This window comes from Onychomys torridus, chromosome 21, assembly GCF_903995425.1.
Source record: "Onychomys torridus chromosome 21, mOncTor1.1, whole genome shotgun sequence".
Lineage (NCBI taxonomy): Eukaryota > Metazoa > Chordata > Mammalia > Rodentia > Cricetidae > Onychomys > Onychomys torridus.
This window is the reverse complement of record NC_050463.1, coordinates 3,647,591-3,662,376: the sequence shown is the minus strand read 5'-3', so window position 1 is coordinate 3,662,376 and position 14,786 is coordinate 3,647,591. Positions and strand designations below refer to the sequence as shown.

At 38.8% G+C, this 14,786-nt stretch overlaps 1 protein-coding gene across 2 annotated transcripts in view; it reads left to right on the top strand.

The window, feature by feature from the left end:
• Positions 1-4,437, top strand: part of LOC118571401 (zinc finger protein OZF-like) — a 31,030-nt gene extending 26,593 nt beyond the window's left edge. The window contains exons 2-5 of one of the 2 annotated variants that reach the window (XM_036170386.1): positions 1,841-1,967; positions 2,174-2,234; positions 2,776-3,938; positions 4,020-4,437. In XM_036170386.1, coding sequence (XP_036026279.1) covers positions 1,841-1,967; positions 2,174-2,234; positions 2,776-3,938; positions 4,020-4,369 — 1,701 coding nt within the window. In that variant the 3' untranslated portion in view covers positions 4,370-4,437. Of the gene's footprint in view, positions 1-1,840; positions 1,968-2,173; positions 2,235-2,775 lie in introns of both variants that reach the window. The other variant, XM_036170385.1, reaches the window with a different exon arrangement.
• Positions 4,438-14,786: the final 10,349 nt, after the last annotated feature.

The following is a 14,786-nucleotide window of genomic DNA, read 5'->3' as shown; positions in this document are numbered from 1 at the left end:
ACAAAAACTAGCCTTGAAGTTCTGATTTTCTTGGTTCCACTTCCCAGTTGATGAGAGCAGGGATGTCAGGTCTCCATGCCTACCTGAAAAAGACCTTATACTAAAAGATTAATTTTAGGGAGAGTATTTTGCAGGCTTCAGTCTTTAGCCTAAACCTCAATTTTTTTTATTTTATTTTCAGAGCCATACATAATTGTATAGGGATGTGATGGGTGTAACTTGACAAGCAAAGACTATTCATTTGATCTTATGGGTTCTTGCTTGTGGACAGTAAATTCCTGTTTCCCTTAGATATAGCCTTTGCTTGGGCATTCTAGAAGTCCACTTAAGCAAGATAAATGTCATCTTCTGGTAATAACAATCAGAAACTGAAGCCACATTGTGTATAATCTGTTTCTAGGGGCCGGAAAGATGGCTCAGTGGAAAGTGTGCCTATGAAATTTGTAGAAGATGTTTCAGTTCCCACACCCAGGTTGATATTTCTGTCAGCTATGAATGATGTTGATAGCTATTCCAGCTTTATGGCCTTTCATAACGCTCTAGTCACTTGTATCCCATATACTTTCCTTTCTCCTGGGACATTCTTTTGTGATTCTTTTTGTGTTTTTGTTTTGTAAGGCATGATGTCATATAGCCCAGGCTGCCTTCAAACTTCCTATGTCCCCAAGAGTGACCTTCAGTTTCTGATCCTGCTACCTCCACCTCTCAAGTGCTGTGATTACAGGCATCCCAATCCTTATCCCTTTTATGGAATAGGAATTGAACTAAGGGATTCATGCATGCTAGGCAAGAATGCTACCAACTGAGGTACACCTTCAGTCCCTTTATTCTTTTTGTTTTATTAGGATAATAATTTTGCTATGTATGAATATTTACCAACTTACATGCCTGTGTACAATGTGTATGCCTGGTACCCATGGAGACCAGAAAGAACCAGATCTTCTATGCTGTAATTACAGGTGGTTGTGAGTGGCTGTCAATTGTCTGCCTAGTATTTGCTGAAGTCAGAACAGAGCATTTTTGCCTAATCTCTTTACCTAATTATAGGAAAAGTTGATAACCTCTACTTGAGTGCTTAGAAGTGATCTAGGACCTCTTCAAAAGCAACAGGTGATCATATCTGTTGATACATCTTTACTCCATCACTTTTATTATTTTTTTAGGATCAGCATTTACTTTACTAATGTTTATTGAGAACTCTGATTCAACAGTCAGTAACTCACTAAAAATGCATAGCTTCTTAGGAATTATTACCCTTACAGTTTACAAGGGGTCACTCCAGTTTATGATTGACAAGTACAGAATTGGAATGAGTGTTTTAACTGTATGGATAAATATCAAGTGAGCATGAGTGCTTTCTGTTTATTTACTTGTTTGAGACAGGTCTCACTGTGTACCTTTGGCTGTACTGGAAATCTACACAGACCAGACTCAATTCGAAATCACAAAATATCGCCTGTCTTTGCCTCCTGAGTGTTGGGGTTAAAGGTGGCCACCACCACACCCATACTGTCTATCCTGTTTTGAAGTTAATAATTTGTATAACATTTTGCTGATATGTACTAGATAGTGTTATTCTGTTTGCATATCCCTCTGTGCATATTATTAGGCATTTCTCCAACACTGCCCTATTCTGTTTTGTGGGCACAGAAATGGAAGGCATGATTCTCCTTTTCTACTTTCTTTTGAAATGAGTTGGGGACTGCATTTGGTATTTACTGACCCCTGTCATAGCATGTATCAAGCACACAGAATTATGTAGATATATTCCAGTGGAGTGTACATTTACAATGCAGTCAGTCTCACCATTTCTATTATGTACATCTATGGGATCCTTTAGGATGCAGTGACCTATGAGGATGTGCATGTGAACTTCACTCATGAAGAGTGGGCTTTGCTGGATCCTTCCCAGAAGAGTCTTTACAAAGATGTGATGCTGGAAACCTACTGGAACCTCTCTGCTATAGGTAAGAATGTGAGGTTTCTGTCACTTTCTGACTTAAAGGGATAAGACTTTCTTGGAGATTGTTGCTCTTCTGTGTTTTTAAATGTGAAAGAGGAAGAATATAGTGACTAAAGCAGGTAATGTTTAAAGATTCACAAAAGACAGTAATTTCAGTTTTGTCTAATTTCCAGTAATATATAACATACATTTTCTGGTACTGTATTTTAGGTTACAAATGGGAAGACCACAATATTGAAGAAAATTGTCAAAGTTCTAGAAGACATGGAAGGTAATTTTCATGTGCAAGCTGATACATATGTACCTTGGAAGAAATGTTAATGTACCCTGAGCTTCTAAAGAAAAGCAGCAATGTAAATTAGCACAACTGTGTGATGGTTAATAAATTCTCATGACACCATGTACTCCAATGTCAGGTAGCTGATCACTGTTTGCAAAGCATTCCTTTAAGGATAAGACAAGGAAACAATGCCATAATAGATGTCACAGTTTCAATCATAGCCATGTGAGAGGCATATTGTAGAATTGTACATCTAATTACCATCATGCCTTCCAATTATCATATCATTGATGAGGGCATTAGTGTATGGCCAATACCTTTTATAAGCAAAACTTTGGTATTGAAGCTAGTGTTGCTCATATATTTGTAGTGAGTGACTTAGCATAGTTTAGTGAGAGGAGCACTTAATGAGAGACAAGGAATTATCATGGTGTAGAAACCTGAATCCATATACCACATCTCTGAGGCACAAAATGTTAGACTCTGTGAATGTAATGTGAAAATCTTTTATTTGTTGTTCTTCCTTTAACAGGCATATCAACTGTCCCTCTGGATACAAGCCATGTGAACATGAGGAATATGGAAAGAACCAATATACCTCTCTTTCTCCCGGAACAATTAGAAGATATGTTATAGTCACTACTATGAGAAAACATGATGACTGTGATACAAGTTTATACTCTAACATTGGAGAAAACCCTTATGAGTACAAGGAATATGGAGATTCATCTGTCTCTACTGGTTCATTTTGCACATATAGTATTACTCACGGTATAAGAAAATGTTATGCATGCAATCAGTGTGTTAAAAACCTGAATTCTTGCAATTATTTTCAAAGACATGAAAAAATTCATTTCGGAAGAGGAATTGATAAATGTGAACTTTGTCCTGAGGATTTTAGCCATCACAGATATCTTCAAACACACAAAACAACCAATAATGAAAAGAATACCTATGAATGTAAACAACATGATAAAACCTTTAGATATGATTCCTCTTTAAAATTAGAACAAATGACTCATTTGGAAGGAAAACCCTATGAATATGAGCAAAGTGATAAAGTATCTGCATGTCATAGTCTTTATCAAGTACATAGAACTCATAATAGAGAAAAAATGTATGAATACCAGCAATGTGATAAAGCCTTTTCAAGTCCCTGTTATCTTCAAATATATAAAAGAATTCATACTGGAGAGAAGCCCTATGAATGTAATCAGTGTGGTAAAGCCTTTGTACAGAAGAGTAATCTTCATAGGCATGAACGAAGTCATACTGGAGTAAAACGCTATGAATGTATTCCATGTGGTAAAGCCTTTGCACACAAGTATAAGCTGCTCATTCATGAAAGAATTCATACTGGAGAGAAACCCTATGAATGTAATCAATGTGGTAAAGCCTTTGCAGAGAAGTGTAATCTTCGAAGTCATGAAAGAAGTCATACTGGAGAGAAGCCCTATGAATGTAACCAATGTGGCAAAGCCTTTGCACAGAAGAGTTCTCTTCACAGTCATGAAAGAATTCATTCTGGAGAGAAACCCTATGAATGTAGTCAATGTGGTAAAGCCTTTGCACAGAAGAGTAATCTTCTCATTCATGAAAGAATTCATACTGGAGAGAAACCCTATGAATGTAAACAATGTGGTAAAACCTTTGCACAGAAGAGTAATCTTCTTAGTCATGAAAGAAGTCATACTGGAAAGAAACCCTATGAATATAGTCAAAGTGTTACATTCTTTACACAGAAGAATCTTCTCATTCATGAAAGAAATCATACAAGAGAGAAACCCTATGAATGTAATCAATGTGGTAAAGCTTTTGCAAGGAAGAGTCATCTTCTCAGTCATGAAAGAATTCATACTGGGGAAAAACCCTATGTATGTAATCAGTGTGGTAAAGCCTTTGCACATAATAGTCATCTTCACAGTCATGAAAGAATCCATACTGGAGAGAAACCCTATGAATGTAACCAGTGTGATAAAGCATTTGCACGTAAAAGTCATCTTCGAAGGCATGAAAGATGTCACACTGGAGAGAAACCCTATGGATATAATCAGTATGGTAGAGACTTTGCATTTAACAGTCCCCTTCAAATAAAAGAAAACTCATACTGGAGACAGACCCTATGAATGTAATCAATGTGGTAAAGACTTTGCACAGAACAGTCATTTTCACAGTCCTGATAGAAATCATAATAAAAAAAAAAAAACCTGAATATAATTAGTGTGGTAAAGTCTTTGCACATTGCAGTGTCCATTCAAATCATGAATAAATTCCCTGTGAAAATCCTCATGAACTAATAAATGAGGTCAAGTCTTGTAGTCCACATACTTTTTTCCCACTGAGTTACCTCACTGGTGCTTGAGTAAAGTTAGTAGAGACGCTTCATAATTAAAATGTTGTCTCTTTTTTAAGTTGTAAACATGTTTTATTCCAGGAATAGAGAAACACATACTAATTTGAATAATAAAAAAGTATTTGCAAATGAAACATATATAGCATCATCACATTAGTTTGGATCATGGTACTTGATTCTAAGGACTAAATACTTTATCTCATATTCTCAGCAACACAAATGAATGGCAGAAAATTTTGTCAGTGAGGAAATGTGATTCCTACTAATCCTGACTACCTGATATTGAATTCCAAGATGGCCCTAGGTATGATCCTTTATTTTATTTTTTTTTTTTAAAAATCAAAAACCAAGATCTGGAAGGATGGTTGCATTTCTATAGGACCTGGGTTCAATTGTCAGCACCCACATAGAAGCTCACAACTGTCTTTATATCCAGTTCTCGGGGATCCAACACATACATACATACATACATACATACATGAAGGCAAAACATCTCTTCATGTAAAAGCAAAATAATCCCTTTTAAAGGTATATATCACATTGTGAAACTTTCCCTAGTATAATGTGGACTCATTTCTACTTTGCTAAGTCATTTATTGGGGTCATTCCCATCAAGAGAATTGTGTTAACAATTAAAATAAGCAGTGTGCAGAGTCCATCCATACAGGGATTGAAATCTATTCAATCATTCACTGAACAAGTAGCAGGGACTTTCATCACCTGCAAATGATGGAAGGCAAAAGGAGTAAATGGGCATCTTCATTTTCTGCAGTGTAATGACATCTTTGTGAGCTAGAGAGTTGGCTCAGGAGCACTGCTGCTGTTGTGCATGCAAGTTTGGTTTCTAGTGCCTACATCAGGTGGTTCAGAAGTACATGTAAACTCTGGTCCAGGAAGTCATGCCCATTTCTGCATTCCTTGGGCACCAGGTATGTTAATGTTATAAAGGTTGGTGTGTACATACATATATGTATATGTGTGATAGGAGAGAGACTCCATATTTTAAAATAAACTTTCTTCATGTATATGTTATGGGTTTTTTTCCTTAAAATAAAATTACTTTTGTTCATGTGTATTGTCAGAACACTGTCCTGGATGAAGTCATGTGAGGAGAATTTTGAGTGCTTGTATGTATACTTCAAGAAAACAAGACAAGGCTATTGTGATTTAAGTTTCTTCAAACACAGAATTGTTCTTTGAATATGTTTTCATGTTCCTCACAATATAGCAGTTAGGAATGAGTTTACTTCATATTACTCATTTCTGTTTGTTGTTTTTATTGAATTAAACTGCTTTATATGCCTTCATGGAAAAACATGTTATTGTTCTATGTAGATTGTTTTTGTCATTGGGTACAGTTTGAACACACTAGAACTTTACTCATGTGATCTTTCTTAACCTTCAGAGTATAAATTGTCTGGGACCCTGAATAAAGTAGGCTCTTGCATGAGAAGTTAGTGTGCCTCATTTATCAGGGCCAACGTTTCTAGAATGGTGACAAGTGGCTCTTGAACAAGCACTAGAAATTGCCTACAAGATGAGAAAGCAAGGACCCTCAGAGAAGGATGTGCATGAGAATGATGATGCAGAAACCAGAGCAGGCTTTGCCTTAAACAGGTGCATCATTTTGAAAATGAGGAGCACGATATTAAAAGCACTACTATCATATTGTATGCAAATTGTTTAAAACTCCTGGTTTCCAGAAGGTAGAAATTTAGATGAGGAAGTATGGGACAGAGTTGGAAAGGAAAACGAAAAGACATACAGAGAAGGGAGAAAGATCCCCGTTCAGTTTTAGGTCACTTGGTCATCAACTTGGACTGTTGTCACAATAATTAAGGAGGATGTTAATCATTAAGTGATATCAAATTCTTGGAATAAATATAAACTTCATTATCAAAGTTAAAATTGGTAAAAGAGGCAAAAAAGATGAATTTCTTTGTTCAGGCAAATTTGAAAGCAAAGTACCACTGACATGGATTCAGGTGACAGTTCCCTCCGCTCACTGGAGCCTCCTTTAGGGACATACCCATTTTCTGAAAAAGACCCTGAAGCATGGGGTGAATAGTTTACTAGTCAATCTAATCTCAATTTTTCTCTGTTTTGATGACTTAGGAGAGTCTGTCAGAAAACTAACTATTTACCCATTCCTTCCTGGCCTCCTGAACTGCGATTGTTATTCCCAATGCAATTTCAATGGATTGTTTAACCTCTAATTATGCACTAACTAATCTATTTAAGACTATAGAAGGATAGATGTCACTGGATTGTTTTTCTTCACAGTTTTACATCAATAATATTACCTCTCTCTCTGTATCATAACTTAGAAAGTATATGGATCACCTGTTTCTTCCACAAAATATCACATTTGTGAACACTTTTGATATTATGTTGATTAGACCATGTGAACAGGAGGTAGCAACCACTTTGAACTCATTGGTAACAATATGCCCATCAAGAATGGGTCATAAATCCCACCAAAATTCAAGAGTCTTTATACCTCATTGAAATTCTTAGGAGTCCAATGGTGGTTTGCATGAAGAGAGATTCTTTCTAAGGTGAAGGACACGTTATTGTACCTGGCCCCTCCAACCACCAAGAAAGGAGCAAAATCTTTAGAGGGCCTGTTTGGATTGTGGAGACAGCACATTGCTCTCTTGGATGTGTAATTTTGGCCCATGTGGAGACTGGTGCAGGCTGCTATGCAGGCTTCTATACTATGGGCTGGCATACTGATGGTATGTGAAGTGGCAGTGGCAGATAGGGATGCTGATTCCCTGAAGTTGTACCAAAGAAGAGATCTTTGGACTCTTGAAGCAAGGCTCTACAATCTTCAGACAAGTATTCTCCGTTTTAGAGACAGCTTTTGGCATACTACTGGGCCTTAGTGGAAACTGAACATTAGACAATGGGTCAATAAGTTCTATGCAGCCTGATCTGCATTCCCATTATGACCTTGGTGTTACCTATGCACAGCAGCAATATATTATTAAATAGAAGTGATATAATTGTGATTTGCCGGAGAATGTCTTGAAGACACAAGCAAGTTACATTATGGTTTCTACTCACAATACAATTCCCCTGCTGCCAATTATTTATCTACAGACTCAGGGAAGTGGGTGGGTCCCAGGAAGATTGATGTAAAGGGGAGGGAGAATGTTAGGATGTTGATGTAAACAAAGAGATGCTGGGCAGGGTTGGATCAGAAGCAGGTGGAGGTTTAAGTTTGGGGAAAGTTGTTACAGCATTTAGACAGTGTGGACTGAGAAATTCATCATAGTGAGTGGAGCCAGTCATGGCAGTGGCATATTAGGCGGCCCCAAGGTGGCCCCAGTAGTGGTCAGGGAAGAGGCTGGGCCAGGGAAAGAATCAGAACTACAAGTGCAGAACCAAGACAGTTGGGCTGGGCTTGATAAGTTTGCCATGTCTGTCAGTTGCAGGTCAGTCATGAAATGCCAGAGCTTCACACAGGCAATCTTGTGCATTCACAAAACCTCTGCCACACACGACTCCCACAAACCCAAACACCCATAAATACTTCTCCAAACACACATGCAAAGATGGCAGCCATGCTGACACACACACATCACACATGCCTTACATATATAAATATACCAGCAACAATCAGATTCCTATCACAAACATATACTCCCATATTTTTCAAAAGGTATAGTCAGAGTTAGCAACATAGAGCAGCTAATAATGTGACCTGCTGCCAGCCCTACTTGCCTAAATTTGGCCCCCACATGATGGAAGAATAGAACTGATTCTCAAGTTGTCCTCTACCTGCCACATATGCAAAGTGGCATCTGTGCACATATCTGTAGATACACACAAGAAAATATGATAAAACATATTTACAAGTACACATTTACACAAACATGCTCAGAGATACTCATCTATTTAGGAGGTGGTGGGAGCATTGATCATACCTTGCTCTACTTGGGGTGCAACCAGTAAGGGCTGCACATGGTCTGGGCATACTGCCAGATGACAGCCCAACTCAAGAGGCAGCAGGTGGACCTGGTGTCCAGACATAAGATAAAGGAGTTCTTTCACATGAGTGGCTCCTGCCACTAGGCTCTCCTTAAGGTATATTTCCCCATGAGCCTGGTTATTTGTCTCCATGACTGACCACACACAAGGGCACTGTTCATTTGGCAAGAAGAAGTGGTTGCATTCCCTGAAACTTTGAAGTTACAGATGTGAGTTGCCATGTGGGGCTGGAAACTGAACTGTGTTTTCTGCAAGAGGTACTTGCCTGAGAGCAGCTCCTGTAGGGTTGAGGTCCCAAGGAGGAGGTGTGGAGTCAGTGAAGGAAAGAGACTGACAGGATCTGAGAGTGAATCAGGATAACTGATGCTTTATTGAAAAAAGACTGCACCTCTTATACTCTATAATTGCACAATACTTTAGCCAGAAGCAATATTGAAAGCAGACTTAATGATTCTAGGATGAAAGTGTCTGTCAACCTTATCACAGCATTTTTTTCTCATGGAAAAAGCATTAAGTTAAGCAAGTATCTACATGCCTATCTGAATGTGAGCCCTTTGTTTCTCGCTGTAGTGTACTTTCATCCTTGGCACCAGGTGTGTCCAGTTCTCTATTCTTGATATAATTGGGGTGGGGGGAGGCACAATGCAGATTTTTGTGTGGGAGTAGGCAGAGTTATCACAATTTATGGTTCCATGGTGGTGGGGATTTTCCCCAAAGAATTTTTTTTTTTTTTTTAAAGAAAATGCCATTTTATACATCCTTATTCCAACTGAAGCCTACACAAAATTTCCCAAAGGAAAAGGCATAAGGAAACTCCCATAATGTATAGAATTGTTAAAGATGAAAGTAAGAAGATTCTGGAGAATTTTGATCTGCAATGATAAAATAATGGAACTTTGTCAAGCAGTAATGGTCACCGTGTGCTCCACACCAGGTAATAAACCGCGGAACCATCTCAAATCTTTTTATTTCTTTTAAGATTGAATTCACTATTCTTGTCTTTGTGCATGCACATGCATAGTATAATTTGAAATCAGATGATATCCTGTGTGATACAGTCCCCTTCTCCTGCCATGTAGACCCTGAGGACCAAACTACAACCATCAGTCTTGGCTGCAAGCCTTGATCTTTTTGTTAATCGTTGCTTTTGAAGTTTTGTTTTTAAAACAGGCTCATGAAGTTCAGGCTGACCTTGGAATTGTGGCCTTTTTTGCCTCCACTTCCAATTACTGGAATAACAGGTTGCAATATCCTTTTATGCAGAGGGAGGCCTTGTATGTAAATGCTGGCTTATTGCTCTACCAGATGAGACCCATCTGAACTGAAAACACTGATGTAGCTGACCTTTTGATACACAGGTCCACATTGAGACCCTATCTCAAAAACAATGACTGCAAACATTAATTTTTATTAAGAGATATTGGGGGAGTGTGTGTTTTGAGACAGCATCTCTCTTGGTTGCCTAGTCTGGCCTAGAACCCACCCTGTAGCCCTTGAACTTCTGCCCCTTGGCCTCAGCCCCCTAAGTACCTGGATAGCAGGCCCAGACTACCAAGGGAAGAAGGGGAGGAAGCCAGGGCACAGAGAGACTGAACTATATGTTCAGGGACACACAGTTGTAGCCAGAGGTGCATGGTAAGATCAGAACTTTTCTAAGTTCAGGTTGGAATCCAGAACCTTCCTTAAGGTGGAATGCCATCATTTCAGTATGGAAAGATGGGAAGAGGCCCAGGATCTAATCCTCGTTGGGATCTAAATTTTTGGAGAATCTTACATGGGTTAAGGCCACAAATACAGTATGGGGCATTGTTTATGAAGAGAGAGATGGACACAACTGAGGCCCACCTGGCCTACGCTGAGATGCAGCTTCAGTGGCTTCATATAGAGCCCAAGTAGCATGCCAGAGCCAGAGCTGTGCCAGGAGTCCCTGGGAAAGGATGAGGAATATGACAAAATAAGGGTTCCCTCCTGCTCACTCTCAGGGCCCACTAACTGAGATTACACAAAACTTAAGAACTTCCCAGATGCCAAGATATTGTACAAGCCTCTCACTTCTCACATGGGAAACAGTAGCACAGAGAGGAAGAGAATCTGGGTTAGAGAGATTCTGGTTATTAATGCTCCACCTGGTTACTGTAACCATGGCAACTAGTGTATTTACACCATTCTTAATAACAGCAAAGAGAGGTGAAGTCAATCCTCCAAAGTCACACAGACATTAAATGGATTTTAAGCCAGGATCTGAACCCAAGTTTCCCATTGGTATCCTTATAAAACTTTTAGGATTGCATGTATTTATTAATGTAGGTGTTGTGCCATGAATATGTGAAGATCTGAGGATAACTTACCTGAATCCATTTTCTTGTTTAACCATGTAGGTCACAGGGATGGAACTCGGGTAGAAAGACAGGCTTAGCAGCAATTGTGTTTAGCCCCAGAATCATCTCACTGGCCCCCAGTTGTATCATTTCTTTGTGTTCCTTGTGTGGACATGCATGTGTGGAGGTCATAGGTGAACCTATGGGCATCTTATAAATTGACAGTAAAATTCAAGTTGGGTTATTTAAACAAATGGGTTACTGGCCATAGCCAAGCAAATCCAGACTGTAGTGTTCCCAGAATTGTGCCAACAGAAAACCTAAGAACAGGGAGGCATGGTGGCTATCTACAAAGGGCCAGATTGACGAAGTGTTTGCTGACCTGTAGTTCACACAGTGTCTGGATTCTGTGTGCTGTGAGTAGGCAGGGCCATGAGTCATTAAAACTTTGTTGATAAACATCAAAATGTGATCTGGAATCCCTTCAAAGGTCACAAAATAATTCTTTCCTTGGATGTTTTCCCTTCCCAAACATTTAAAAATATGAGGAACATGTTCAACATGTAGGGTATACAAATACAGGTTCTAAATTGGCTTAGCTCCTGTCTGGATTCTGTGACCATGTACCAAGCTGCCAACTGAAGAGGTCTCTGGTTCCTTCTTGGCTCAGGGTGGCCTGAGCCCCATCTAGAATACAGAACTTTCCAAACAACTCTTTATGCTATAGGAGGCTTTGAAGGTATAATATTTCCTGAGTAAACAGTAAGTACAGAGAAAAAAAAATTCTGAAATTAAGAAATGACAGAAACAAGGCAGGCAGAGCGGGCTGGGACAGCAGAGGTAGGTAGGCCCAGCAGCAGGGCAGTGGCCTAGATGCAATTATAATAAAAACAAGAAACTGAGCTACCATCTGCTGAGGAGTTAGTGAAAATAAGCTCCTAATCAAGAGCTTGGAACAGGCCGCCTTTAATCTCAACACCTGGGGAAGGAGCCATCTCCATGGGATGAGACCAGAACTGAGCTGCACAATGTCTGAAGCCAACCCAGGGCCCAGCTGCCGGTCCTGTGAAACCCAACGACTTGGAGGTGTTACTGAGACTACCCTACTCAGCTGAAATCCATCTGGGAGAGGAATCAGAAACCTACAGTTTGCAGTCTGAGGAAACAGGAGCAGCTGAGGAGTCGACGAATGAGCAAAACATGACCTGAGAACACAAAGGAAGGCACCGCCCATCCACCTCACCAGAACACCAGAATCGTAAATATACACTTCACCAACTGAGAACATGTAAGCTCCCATCTCCAGACTTGCAGATCAGGTCTCTAACTCCTAGGCCCTACCCATTGGTGTCCCAGCGACCAGACAGCTACATTTCCTACTCCTCCCCCCAAAAAAACCAGAAAACAAAAACCAAACAAACAAAAACTAACCCCTACGAACCTAACAACCACTGAAACCATAAGCATACTCCACACTAACAGGGAACAACTGCTCCCAAAGACAGAACCCACTAACACTGATTTGACTAAGCTGATCCTGAAGAAACAGAGACCAATAACACCAATTTAACAAAGAAATCCTAGTGAACCAAGACTAACAATTAGAACAAGAGAGGCACCTTCAGACACAGACACTGCCTGCACCAAGCAGAGGAAGAGATGAGTAGATGCCAGTGCAAAAACATAGGAAACATTATGAAGACCTATAGGACAACATCACAACCTAGTGATTCTACACCTACAAGACCTGAACATACCAAGGCAGAAGAAACAGAAGAAATCAACCCTAAAAATGACTTTAAGAAGATGATAGAGGCCCTTAAAGAGGAAATGAAAAACTCCTTTAAAGAAGAAATAAATAATTCCCTTAAAGAGGAAATAAATAATTCCCTTAAAGAGGAAATGAAAAACTGCATTAAAGAGGAAGTGCAAAATTACCTTAGAGAGGAAATAAAAAATTCCCTTAAAGAAATGGAAGAAAAACAAAATAAAAATTGGAAGAAATCAAAGAAAACCAAGAAAAAGTATTTAAACAGATGAAAGAAACAGTCCAAATTCTGAAAAATGAAATTGAGACAATAAAGAAAACACAAACTGAGGGAATGCTGAAAATAAAAATCTTGACTAAATGAACAGGAACTACAGAAACAAGCATAACCAACCGAATGCAAGAAATGGAACAGAGAATCTCCTACAATGAAGACACAATAGAGAAAATAGATGTATCACTCAAAGAAAACACTAAAGACTAAAAAGTTGTAACACAAAACATCCAAGAAATTTGGGACACCATGAAAAGACCAAACCTAAGAATAACAGGGATAGAAGAAGGAGAAGAATACCAACTCAAAGGCACAGAAAACATATTCAACAAAATCATAGAAGAAAACTTTCCTAACCTAAAGAAAGAAATACCTATGAAGATACAAGAAGCTTACAGAACACTAAATAAGCTGGATCCAAAAAAAAGTCCCCTTGCCACATAATAATCAAAACACTAAACATAAAGAACAAAGAAAAAATATTAAGAGCTGCAAAGGAAAAAAGACCAAGTAACATAAAGGCAAACCCATCAGAATAACAGCAGACTTCTCAATAGAGACTATGAAAGCTACAAGGCCCTGGACAAATGCTATGCAGACACTAAGAGACCACAGATGCCAACCCAGACTATTATACCCAGCAAAATTTTCAATCACCATAGATATTCCATGATAAAACCAGATATAAACAATACCTGTCCATAAACCCAGGCCTACAGAAAGCACTAGAAGGAAAAAAATCCAACCTAAAGAAGCTAAACACACCCATGAAAGCTCAGGCAATAGATAATCCCACACCAACAAACATCAAAGAAGGCAACACAACATGACCACAAAAATAACAGGAACTAACAATGACTGGCCATTAATATCCATCAATATCAATGGTTTCAACTCACCTATAAAAAGACATAGACTAACAGAATGGATAAGAAAACAGGATCCATCCTTCTGCTGCATACAAGAAACACACCTAACTTCAAAGACAGACACTACCACAGAGTAAAGGGCTGGGAAAAGGCTTTCCAAGCATGGACCTAAGAAACAAGTGGGTATAGCCATCCTAATATCTAATAAAATAGACTTCAAACTAAAATCAATCGAAAGAAATCAGGATGGACAATACATATTTATCACAGGAAAAATACACCAAGATGAAGTCTCGATCCTGAACATTTATGCCCCAAATAAAAAGGCACTCACATTCATAAAAGAAACATTACTAAAGCTTAAAATGCACATCAAACCCCACACATTAGTGGTGGGAGATTTCAACACACCACTCTTACCAAAAGACAGATCTACCAGACTGAAATTCAACAAAGAAATAAAGGACCTAACAGATGTTATGACTCAAATGGACTTAATAGATATCTACAGAATATTCCATCCTAACACAAAATTATAGACGTTCTTCTTAGCACCCCATGGAACCTTCTCAAAAATTGACCACATGCTTGGTCACAAAACAAATCTCAACAGATACAAAAGCATAGGATTAACCCCCTGTATCTTATCGGACCACCATGCCTTAAAGTTACACTTCAACAACAACAAAAATTATAGAAAGCCTACAATCTCATAGAACCTGTATAATGCTCACCTGAAACATCAATGGGTCAAAGAAGAAATAAAGAAAGAAAGTAAAGATTTCCTAGAATTCAATGAAAATGAAAGTACAACATACCCAAACTTATGGGACACTATAAGAGCAGCACTAAGAGGAAAATTCATGGCCCTGAACGCACACATAAAGAAGATGGAGAAATCTCATACCAATGAATTAACAGCACAACTGAAAGTGCTAGAGCAAAAAGAAACATACTCACCCAGG